The following is a 12,084-nucleotide window of genomic DNA, read 5'->3' as shown; positions in this document are numbered from 1 at the left end:
CACCTTCTGGCTTGGACCAGCTCTGGGGCCTTCTTCTACTTAACTTAGCAAGAGTTCAACAAAAGTTCAACATATCTATGTGAAAGTTCACAGCTTGTGGCCTAAGGCTTCCGCAAATTTAGCCACTTATGCTAAGCTAGTTATGCCGATCGGCAAATGGTGATTCCAGCTGAGCTCGACAACTAATATTTTCCCAACAACTGAGTCTGATGAATAAGATTAATACTCTAGGGGAAAAAACCAAATAATTCTATTGATTTCTCAGCATATTTTTTATAAACAAAATTAAGAATTAATTCTTTATGGGATATTAAGGGTCTTATGAAATCAAAGTTTTCAGTATTGCAGATCTAGATGAATTGTCACTACACTATGGAAATAATATTTCTGTCGTGAGACATATATAAAGTCCTCTGCTGTGTCTGGCTGACCTCCTTGGAGCCAGAGTTGTGAGAACAGAGTCTGTCATCCAATATCCTTTACCATCAATAGAAAGAGTCTCACAGGGCTCAGTTATCTTTGGATCAGGTCTCAGAACATCTCAAGGTCTGCGGGACTTGGAAAAGCAAAAATTATTGTATAAACCAAATCCTGATCTTGCTGTTTCTTAGATAAATAAATTTAGATGATTTCAGCAAGACTGAGATCCAGTCATGATGCATAAACACATCATCCTGCTAATTTGTGGTAAGACATGTATTATTTTGAGTCATTAACGAGCAAGTTGCTAAATACCAAATCTGTATGGAAACTATAATTACATCTCTTAATCAGCTCAATAATCAGATTTTTTAAATTGTTTATTTTATTGTATCACATTATTTTTATACAGTAAAATGTGAAAATACAGCATGCTTCTGAGTGAGTCAAAAAACATCCTAAACATAAATACCATCAGCTTGATATATCAAGAGCAGGTAACAGGTATTCTCTGTGCTGCTCACATCTATTTTCCCTGCTTCTCTTTTGCTTATCACCTGTTGTAATTCAAACAAAGAAGGGTAGCTGGCTCATAAAATGGAATTCTTAGGCAGGTGGTCCTCCCAGTTAATGACCAGAAATGTCAACCTCTGTTTCTGGGTTTGGAGAATGAAGAAGTGATTGGTGCATTACATGCAATCACACAGAAGAAAATAGTAATAAAGTCAAAGACAGAAAGTGAGAGAGACAGAAGGAGAGAAAACATACATCATCGGAACTCAATGTGTTCTGTTTTCTTTATCCACTTCTTTCACTTTATTGGCCAGCAGCAGAAAACAAGAGATAGGAGAAGAATCACAGTTCCAGAGATGGACAAGCAGACAAATTGTCACTTTTTAGGTTTCTGAGAAGAAAAAGTGACTATACCAGCACTTTCAATAATTAATCTTAAATACTTCAATGTGCCATATTATACTGGAAAAGTCATATATGTGTGTGTGTGCATATATAAGTATATACACTGCCAAATAAGAAAACAGTACAGAAGTTTCCTAGTACAGAAGCTATTTCACACCTACAGTCATCTCGGCAGCCCTTCTCTAACTCTTTTCCAGGTCTGCTCCAGAGAACCAGAACTGCACACAGTATTCGAGGTTGGGGTGAACTGTGGATTTATGCAGCAGCACCATGACATTTTCTACTTTGTTCTCAAATTCCTTTCCTAATAATTCTTAACTCTCTGCGTGACTTCTGACTGTTGGTGAGCACTGAGCTGATGTTTTCATGCAACTTTCTATTGTGATCCTTGAGTCTTGTTCCTGTATGGTAATGGTCAAGAGGCCATGCCATGAAAATTCACATGAAATTAGGATATTTTTGCTTGCTGTGTTCATTACATTACATTATCCATGTGAATTTCTTCCGACACTTTGTCGCCCAGCCACCAAGCCTTTTCAGGTCCTTCTACAGTTTCCTACAACCTGTATTTATCTTTACTCCCCCAAATAACTTTATCATAAGCCAATTTTCTCATTGCACCATCTGATCTCTTTTCTGGGTCATCTATGAACACATTGAATGGCATAAATTTCAACCCAGTTCCCTGTAGAGCTCCTCTGGGAACCATTCTCCCCTGCAATAATTAAATGTTTGCCCCTATCCTGCATTTCCTATCTGGCAGTCTGTTCTTTATTCGGTCTAGGATTTCTTCCCTTATTCCATCACTTTAGTTCCTTAAAAGACTTTGGTTAAGAATTTCACCAAAAACTGATGAGAAATTCAAGCAGATTGTATAATTTAGATTACTCTTATCTACATGCTTGCTGACCCTTGAAAAATTCATTAGAGGTTTACAAAACAGGATTTTCTTTTATGTAATCTGTGCTACTCTTCCCAAATGGGTCATATTGATCCACATGGCCTCTCACTCTATCCTTTATTACAAACCCCACTTAACTGCCCAGTGCAGATGTCCAGCTTACAAGCCGGTAATTTCCCACTCTCTACATGGAAATCAGGGTAGGAGTGCAATATGGTTACTTAAATCATGAACCATGAATCTTTCTTTCTAAATCTTTCTATCTTCCTATTGATTGATTGGTTGATTTATTATGTGTCAGACTTCCTTTCTTTCTCCCTTTCTCCCTTTCTCCTTTTCTCTCTTTCCCTTCCTCCCTCCCTTCCCTTCCCTTCCCTTCCTTCCCCTTCCCCTTCCCCTTCCCCTTCCCCTTCCCCTTCCCCTTCCCCTTCCCCTTTCCCTTTCCCTTTCCCTTTCCCTTTCCCTTTCCCTTTCCCTTTCCCTTTCCCTTTCCCTTTCCCTCTCCCTTTCCCTCTCCCTCTCCCTCTCCCTCTCCCTCTCCCTCTCCCTCTCCCTCTCCCTCTCCCTCTCCCTCCCCCTTCCCCTTCCTCTTCCCCTTCCCCTTCCCCTTCCCCTTCCCTTCCTTCCCCTGGAACACAAGTTTCTTTGTTTTGCTTTTCCCACCCCCCCCCAAACAGGAAAACACTGCCCAAGTTGGTGATCATGAGAAAAATTTAACAACTGGCAATATATTTATAGCAATTTTTAACCTTAAAAGCACTGTACACATTTATCTAACAAAATTCATTATTCTAACCTAACCAGCCTAGTAAATATAGATTTAAGATGAGCTGGATATCTCTGCATTTAATGTTCAACTTCCACGCATTTTTCCCGTCAGATACTTTACCCAAGTTAGATGTGGTAACGGACATCTATCAGATTTCAGCCACCACAAGCAAGCTAGAAGTCATGCTTGCTCAGTTCTAACAGCCAAAGACTTTCCAACAAAGAGGAAGGAGAGGAAGTTTTAACAGTACCTCAAAGCCCATTTTTAGTTACTGAATTTAAAGCAAATTATTCTGCTCTGTACTTCTGTTAAATGTGATTGCCCGTCAGTAAGGATGGACATGAAGCAACTCTTCATTTTGAATCCCAACCTCTTGTGTCTGCAGAGCCACATCTGACACAATCACATGTATTTAGACTGTTCTTTCAAAAGTCGGCCCCCTCTTTTCCTCATATTCAGATCTAATCTGGTAAGTCTGTCATATTCTACATTCTTCCTTCCCAAATATTAGAAAAAGCTATTCTGTTCCTCAGACCAAGATCTCTCATGTGACCAGTGCAAAGTACTTGTATTAAAATCTTGTAACCCCGGGACTTCTGCTGTCCAGAGAACGTTCTGCCAACTGTGGAAACTGGATGGTCAGCAACTGCTGATCAATAGACAATGGATTTATTTTATCATAGGATGACAATACTTGTCAAGGTCTAGAACTGATTAATTGCTTTTTGCAGCTAGGATTGTTTTTACAATTTCACATTTGCACAGTATTATATTTTCGTTAATATTTAGTGCTCTTTACAGTCACTCACTTTTTAATTTTGGGTTAACGTACTTAATCTTATGAACTCTTGATTAGTGCTTTGTATTTAGCAAAGACCCAACTTTCTGCCACTGAACTAGCATGGTAATGCAGAACAGAAACTAACCAATAGAGGGTTTTTTACATTTTTGTTGATGTCATTGATATCATAAATGGAAAAATATAACTAATAAAAAGATATTGAAAGAAATTGAGAATTGCTGATTTTGATGGTTCTCATTGTGTAACAGAAATGGCTGCAAAAATACATGGTAGGCATAAAATACATTGAATTTGTTGATTGAATATCATATTTATTTTAGATTAGTTCTTATTTCAAACATTCATGCAAATCCGTCATTGTGAATCAAAGCATCAGATTCTTATCTGCTGACATGACTGGACTGATCTTCTCAGATTCAACTGAAAACAGACATACTGGAAATAAGCTATTTATAAAACATACATTTATTGCGATATGCCACAGGAATTTAAACGTGTCAGATAATCTTCCCACAGGGACAATGATAGCTAGGTTATTTAATATAGACTGATATTTTCTCATTCCCCAGATAATTCCATTGTGGTTTTTATTATCAAGTGAACCTCTGTCTGTTACTGCTTCTATTTCTTACACAGTTTAGAAAACCACTCGTAATTAGCAGGTATAAGACAGGTGGGGAAGATAATGAGCCTTTATCAGATAGTCACTGGTTCCTCCATTTCTTTTTGTGTGGTATGCCAGACCCTGTCTTCCCATTGCTTAAGCAATACTTAATTTTCACACCGAGTAGAACAGCCACAGGGACTGAACGGACTCCGCTGCCAAATACATCCCAGCCTATGAGGTCAAGGCTTTTTGTAGGCTCTGACCCTTGTGGATAAAAAAGAGAAATTGAAATCCAGGTATCCTGAACTCTGGGTGTGCATTTTTGTTACTGGATAAAAGGGAAGTCCGAGGGCTCCCTTTGTGAGTGGGACTAGGCATGGGCTGAGCGTATCTACTGATCAGACACGGGGAGTGAGGCAGGCAGAAAAATATCTGCTCTTTAGATCTATGCAGTTACCCATATCCCAGTCGCACGTATGACCTTCACCCACGAGTTAGGTCCCTTTGTGCTAAGGAGTTCACAGAGATGATCTCTAACCCAGAGCCTGTACCAGCAGGCAGCAGCTGTGGATAGTGACGCAAATAATTTAATGAGGAATTTGATGGGATGCAGTGAAGGGATACGATAGTCACAGGCAGCTCCACCTAACAGTAAAGGGCAACGTGGGAAAAAGCACAAAGCCACCTTTCTAAAAAGGTTTCAGGAAGGGATTGGGCTCTGCACTGCAAATGAATCAGGACTAGAGTTCAACCTCTGGTGCAGGGCGGGGGTGGTAAGCAAATTGGAGCCAGACACAAGTTTTGAATGGGTCTGAAAATGAGGAACAGGTTTATGTCTGTGCAACACAGGAAGGGGAACCACTCGAAGGCAGAGAGATTCCAAATGATGGTCTAAAAATATAAGCAACGTGCTAGTATTTGTTAAGGACAGAGAAAAGGATAACTGACAAAAAAAACCCGCTAATGGGAGTTAATTATAGAAGTTTTATAGGAGTGGACTGGCAGGAAAGGCTGTATCTTTAAGAAGTCAAGCAGAGAGACACTTCAAGATGTAGATGCAGCAGTCCATGTCTGGCAGGCTATAGCAATTAATTGTGAGTTTTCAAATCTCACCATTTCGAAAGGGGTGCTGGTAATTTTTTCAAAGATGTTATTAATCACATTAGGTACTTCCTGCTCCACTGGGATCTACTGAAAAATTCCTAGAGATGTTATATGGTAACAAAAGAAAGGAAAGCAGCGCCTGCCGAGGGCTGCTGACTGATCCATATTGTCAAACTCCAATTATCTGGCATTTATAAAAGATGCTAATTATAATTTAGTATTGATTACCTTCAGGGTAAAAAATATTTCCCATTATTTGCGATCACGCATTTGATAAATCTAGAATGCCCAAAACAAATACTGACTTGTGCAACTTAGGGTTTACAGATCTTATTTTTGTCCAGAATTCATTTTCTATCTGCTGTGCGACCGGCAAGCCGAGCATCCTTCCGGAAAGTGAGACGCATAATTAAAATAAGCCATCAGAAAGGGAAAATTTGTGCTCGAGCTCAAGGCGGGCGGGCCAAAATTCTCATATTGACCCGTGATTTTTTGATAGCATGCGCAGACACCGGACTGGCGACAGCCTCTCACACCCCCCCCCTCCCGCGTCGCACCGACCCCGCTCCCGCCGCCGCCGCGGCGGGAGCGGGGTCGGTGCGGCGCGGGAGGGCGTGGCTTGCGATCGAGGGGGCGTGGCTTGCGATCGAGGGGGCGTGGCTTGAAGCACAGGGGGCGTGGTCTGAGGCAAAGAAGGCGTGGTGTCCCAGTCCGGCCGCTCCGCCTCCCTCCTTCCGCGCATGCGCCACTGGCCGGAAGTAGGGCGGGGGAGAGACGGCGGTTATGGCGATGGCGGAGAAGTTCGACTCTCTGGAGGAGCATTTAGAGAAGTTCGTGGAGAACATCCGGCAACTCGGCATTATCGTCAGCGACTTCCAGCCCAGCAGTCAGACTGGTCTCAACCAGAAATTGTGAGGGGCTCGCTGTTCCGCTGCCTCTCTTCGTTGCCAGGCCAGGCCAGGCCGTGGGGCCCTTACCGCCGCCCCCCACCCCCAGCCTGGTGCCTCAGGGTACTGGAGGCCCTGGCCGGCGGATCTGTCTCCCTTCCGCCGTAGCGAAACGTTGAAGGAGTCTCCCTCGCTGGGTTTCTTGCAGCTGGCCTGGTAGCCGGGGTTAAGGGTAGCGCAGTGCGCCTGTTTTTGGCTAAAAGCGACCCATTTTCTTCTTACAGGAATTTCATGGTGACGGGCTTGCAGGATATCGACAAATGCCGGCAGCAGCTTCACGATATCAGCGTGCCCTTGGAAGTCTTTGAGTAAGTAACGTTGTATCTGGAAGGGAAGGTGCTGTAGTCAGTGTGATTTGAGGTGGCGTGTCTTTGCAGCGTGGATATTTTCACTGAGGACTGCTTATTTTTTAAACTCCATCTTCTGAATGCTTCATGAGAATGTGAGCAGGCAGAAAAAGTTAAGAAGTACCTTCTGCCTGGTGGACGGATAAGAGATGTGATAAATTATACGTTTTCAGGTCTTTTTTTTCTTTTGTTAATTTATATTGCCTTTACATACATAGGCAGTAATACAGATTCTGCCGAATCTAGTGATCTAGTAAGTAAGGTTTCATTTTGGAAATACATTTTTATGCTAGGTTAGAATCAGAATGCAAAGTTGCAGGTGAAAATAAATTAGGCCAGTATTTAGGTGTTCAGTTTCAATAGTGGCATTCTTCTTGTTGGCAGAGAATTAGATCATTACAAGTGAAATCATGAATGTAGAGGGAGAGCTATACAAGACAGCTTTTATGATATAGCTGACAAGTTAATTTTCTAGTGTTTCTTATAAGTCCAGATGTCATTGGTTTGCTGTATTCTGGTGTATTATGGGCTATGCAGGGCTTTTTCAGTTGGGCTTTCACTCTATCTGTAAATCTGTGATGATAACCTTAAATGTTCTGTTTTCATTATTCAATGATGGGATTTCCCTTTGTCAGACACTTACATTGCAAAGCAAAAATATACTTTTATGTTTGCCAATACAGGTGAGTTAATTTGTACTCTGTACTATGGTATGTATATTTCCTATTCATCCTTAAATTGCTGGATGCCTTAATTCCTACGTGCTTATGGCTCACCATGTAACAACTAATCTACTTTATGGTTAGTGCCCTATCAGTTGCTTGGAAAAGGACCATCTTTCTTGATTCATGTGTTCTTATTGCCTTTGAGGAGCTGGGGAGTAACATTTTTGTTTGCTTTTAATAAGCTCCAGGCTTTCTGGAAATAAAAATTTAAAACAGCATACCAAGACAGCTGTTTGCTGCCCATGGCCTAGTCCTCCTTGAGCTGTCTTTCTGAAATGTCTTAGTTAAACTGTTTTGGTTTTTTAATGCACGTTTCAGATGACAGTAGTAACAAAAAGACAGCAGATGAATAGTTCTGTACCTTGGAGAACATCCTAGTTGGAACATGACTGTTTAGGTAGTATCTTTTCTGTTTTCAGATACATAGATCAAGGCCGCAATCCTCAACTCTACACTAAAGAGTGTCTGGAGCGAGCTTTGGCTAAAAACGAGCAAGTAAAAGGAAAAATTGACACAATGAAGGTAAACCAGAAATAATGGAAGTACTAATGTAATAATGTATTTAAGAAGTTTTTACTTTCCTGTAAATAAGTGGGGGCTTTCATTTGTGCAGTTATTAAATTACCTTATTAAGTGTGGTGGGTTGACTCTGGCTAGAGGCCAGGTGCCCACCAAAGCTCCTCTCTCACTCCCCTCCTCAGTGGAACAGGGGAGAGAAAATACAACAAAAGGCTTGTGGGTCGAGATAAGGACAGGGAGAGATCACTCACCAATTACTGTCACAGGCAAAACAGACTCAGAAAAAAATTAATTTATTATCAAGTAAAACAGAGTAGAGCAATTAGAAATAAACCCAAATCTTAAAACACCTTTCCCCCACCCCTCCTTTCTTCCCGGGCTTAACTTCACTCCCCATTTCTCTACCTCCTCCCCCCTCCAGTGGCACAGGGGAACGGGGAATGGGGGTTGTGGTCAGTTCATCATACGTTGTTTCTGCCACTCCTTCATCCTCAGGGGAAGGACTCCTCATGTTCTTCCCCTGCTCCAGCGTGGGGTTCCTCCCATGGGAGACAGTTCTCCAACATGAGCCCTTCCCACAGGCTGCAGTTTTTCACAAACTGCTCCAGCATGGGTCCCCCACAAGGTCACAAGTCCTGCCAGCAAACCTGCTCTGGCGTGGGCTCCTCTTTCCACAGGGCCACAGGTCGTGCCATCAGCCTGCTCCAGCATGGGCTTCCCACAGGGTCACAGCCTCCTTTGGGCATCCACCTGGTCTGGCGTGGGTTCCTCCACGGGCTGCAGGTGGATATCTGCTCCACCGTGGACCTCCATGGGCTGCAGGGGGACAGCCTGCCTCACCATGGTTTTCTCCATGGGCTGTTGCAGGGGAATCTCTGCTCTGGCACCTGGAGCATCTCCTCCCCTCCTTCATTGACCTGCGTGTCTGCAAAGTTTCTCATGTACTCTAACTCCTCTCTCTGGCTTCAAAAGCTCCCACTAGGTTTTTTTCCTTCTTAAATATGTTATCACAGAGGCGCTACCTCTGTCACTGATTGGCTTGGCCTTGACCAGTGGCGGGTCTGTCTTGGAGCCGGCTGGCATTGGCTCTGTCGAACATAGGGGAAGTTTCTCGCAGCTTCTTGCAGAAGCCACCCCTGTAGCCGCCCTGTTACCTAAACCTTGCCATGCAAACCCAATACGTTAGGTGATTTGCATTAGGGATTGTTCTGCATCCCTGTATCTTAACTGATGCTAATACAGCCTGTTCTGGAAAAGAAACTTAAAATTCACCCCACAATTCATGGAATGATAGAATGGTTTGGGTTGGAAGGGAACTTAAAGAGCATCTAGTTCCAACCCTCCACTAGACCATGTTGCCCAAAGCCTCATCCAACCTGGCCTTGAACACTGCCAGGGATGGGGCCTCCACAACCGCTCTGGGCAACCTGTTCCAGTACCTCACCAGCCTCACAGTAAAGAATTTCTTCCTAACATCTAATCTAAATCTACCCTCTTTTAGTTTAAACCTATTACCCCTTGTGCTATCACTACATGCCCTTGTAAACAATCCCTTTCCAGATTTTTTGTAGGCCCCCTTTAGGTACTGGAAGGCTGCTATAAGGTCTCCCTGGAGCCTTCTCTTCTCCAGGCTGAACAACTCCCAACTCTTTCAGCCTGTCCTCATAGGAGAGGTGCTCCAGCCCTCTGATCATCTTTGTGGCCCTCAGTTGGAGATGCAGATGTCGCTATGATCTTATTTTGGCTAAAGGTGCATGTAGCATTACAGATCTCTGTTGTTGTTGTTGTTTTCATTTTGAATACTAATGAATACCTCACAGTGTTACAGATCTGTAACTGTGATTTGTGTAAGTTTAGAAATAAGCAAAACAGAAGGGGTATTTTTTCCAGTCTTGAATGGATTTTAGAGTATTAAAATATCGAACATGCTATATAAGCATGAATTAAGCTTTATAAAATGACTTAAAATACATGCCAGTGTTCAGGGTTTTCTGAACTTGTACTTTAATTTAGTATAAACCTAGGCATTCTACTATACTGTTTAACTGCTGGAATTACTCCTGAAAAATAAAATGTGAAAAGGAATTTTAGTGAGTTTTGAGAAAGGGATCTTTGTGTTTCAGAACATTCCTTGCCCAAACTTAATGTGTAGGATGCTGCAGAACGTAGACATATCTCCATATGTTCTAAGCTTCTCTTTCTTTAGATGTGCTCTGTGCTTGTAAAAGTTGTAGGAAGAATTACGTATTTCTAAGCCAGGTGTGAGTTCCTTTTTGGAGTTGGAGGCGATTCCATATCAAATCAAGAGGACATGTCCTTTATCAGCTTTGCATTAATAAGGTCAGACAGATATTGATGTACCAAAGTGTACCACAGAGGTCCAACTACTTTTTATTAAGTGCAAATGCTAGTTAATCTGTGGGAAATTAAAAGCATTTTAGTTTTCCTGGTGCTTTCCTAGCACATTTCACTTGACCATTTTCTGTGTATTTTGTAAACGTGAATTTCTATGGGTTTTGTGTGTGGTTTTGGAGATTTTTTTTTTTTTGGATACTATTCTCATAGGTCACTGAAATGTAGAAATGTGGTGTATACAAACCTTTCTGTTCATCAGATAAGATTGTTTGATGAAATCCAAATAAACAGTGCAGATGATGTACATATAACTTTTTTCTCTTTCCAGAAATTTAAAAGTCTGTTAATTCAAGAACTGACAAAAGTGTTCCCAGAAGACATGGCAAAGTATAAAGCTATTCGAGGAGAAGATCCTCCTCCTTAAGTTGGCCTTCGATAACTCTAAAAATGTCAGTTCCATAAAAACATTGATTGAAGAGAGGGGGAAATCCAAGCCTTCATAACAACTATACTAAAAATGGCAATGATGGACTGTGAAGGAGCTTGATGATTTTCCCACAAAGCGCATTTCTAGAGCAGAAAATCATGGGCTTTGTCTTCTGAAAAGCGTGCTCCAGGATTGTAGGGTCATCTGGTTTTTAAGAGAAACGAATTTATTATACTTGATTACTTTTCATTAGTAAATTGCTTTTTTTATTACAGGACAAACAATTGACTGCTTTAATCTTGCTAAATTCTACTGAGCAGGAGCCTGTCAAGGGCTGCAGTTCTTATGTGTCATCATGACTTGCAGCCAAGAGAACCTTCAGATGTTTTTGTTTTGCTGTATGAGCTGCAGTGCAGATGGCTGAGGATGTAGAAAGTAAGTGTATTAGGGGACTAGTTCCTCAGTGTTAATACTTTGTATAGTATTTAATGTAAGCTTTTGTTTAATTCTGCTCATTTTCTGTAGCTGGTTGTTGAATAAAAATTTGAAAAAACTTAAATTCTAATGGTTTTCAGTTATATGCAACTCTTTGGAGAATGAAGTGAAAGCTGTGAAAAATAGCGTGTTCCTCAGTCTCACAGTGGTAGAAATAAAATGTACATCAAAACTTGGCTGTTAAGTTTATATCTGAAGATAATATCAACTTGGTATTTTGGTTTTGTGGGGAAAAACTTCCCTTTTAGTACCTGAAGCAGGAGATTTTGGGGATCAGTGATTGTCACCTGAAGTGGTTCTGATTAGCTGTGGACTCCCCTGTGAAATCTGTAACTGTTCATATGTAAGGTAATCCCAATGTAAACCAGCACGCTGGGGTTGCTGCCTGTGGTGTCCTGCATGTGCAGAAGGCTAGGTTTACAGTGGAACTAAGAGGACCTCTCAGTCTTGGGGATTTGTGAAACTTAAACACGCTTACGTTTGTCCTTCCAGATATTTTTTTTTTTCACCAGCAGATGAATTTATTATTTTGTTAACTTTCTTTTAGTTGCTAAACTTAGTGGTTTTGGGCAGGAGCTCCAAAAATAGCACTGTATGCATGTGCTCTATGGGAGACCTACCTAGTCCATTAAAGACCTTAATGGGGATTTAGGTATGTTCAAGTTGTTGGTGCCATAGTTTCCTCACCTGAAGTACTGTCTGTGCTCAGTCAGCTAGCTGAAGCAAAGCCCGTCCATAATGCCCAGTA

The 12,084-nt window shown here is 41.7% G+C and overlaps 1 protein-coding gene across 2 annotated transcripts; it reads left to right on the top strand.

Annotated features, from left to right (window-relative positions):
• Positions 1 to 6,266: 6,266 nt before the first annotated feature.
• MED10 (mediator complex subunit 10) lies at positions 6,267 to 11,400 on the top strand. Of its 2 annotated transcripts, none has more exons than XM_054817188.1 (4): positions 6,267 to 6,432; positions 6,693 to 6,776; positions 7,960 to 8,062; positions 11,117 to 11,400. In XM_054817188.1, exons 1-4 carry the CDS (start codon positions 6,305 to 6,307, stop codon positions 11,198 to 11,200), a joined length of 399 nt encoding a protein of 132 aa, XP_054673163.1. In that variant the 5' UTR covers positions 6,267 to 6,304; the 3' UTR covers positions 11,201 to 11,400. The 2 variants fall into 2 exon arrangements, with proteins under 2 accessions (XP_054673163.1, XP_054673162.1); XM_054817187.1 differs by having other exon boundaries at positions 6,268 to 6,432; positions 10,743 to 11,400.
• The last annotated feature ends 684 nt before the right edge of the window (positions 11,401 to 12,084 follow it).

This window comes from Grus americana, chromosome 2 (genome assembly GCF_028858705.1).
Source record: "Grus americana isolate bGruAme1 chromosome 2, bGruAme1.mat, whole genome shotgun sequence".
NCBI classification, from domain to species: domain Eukaryota; kingdom Metazoa; phylum Chordata; class Aves; order Gruiformes; family Gruidae; genus Grus; species Grus americana.
This window is presented reverse-complemented; position numbering and strand designations above follow the sequence as displayed.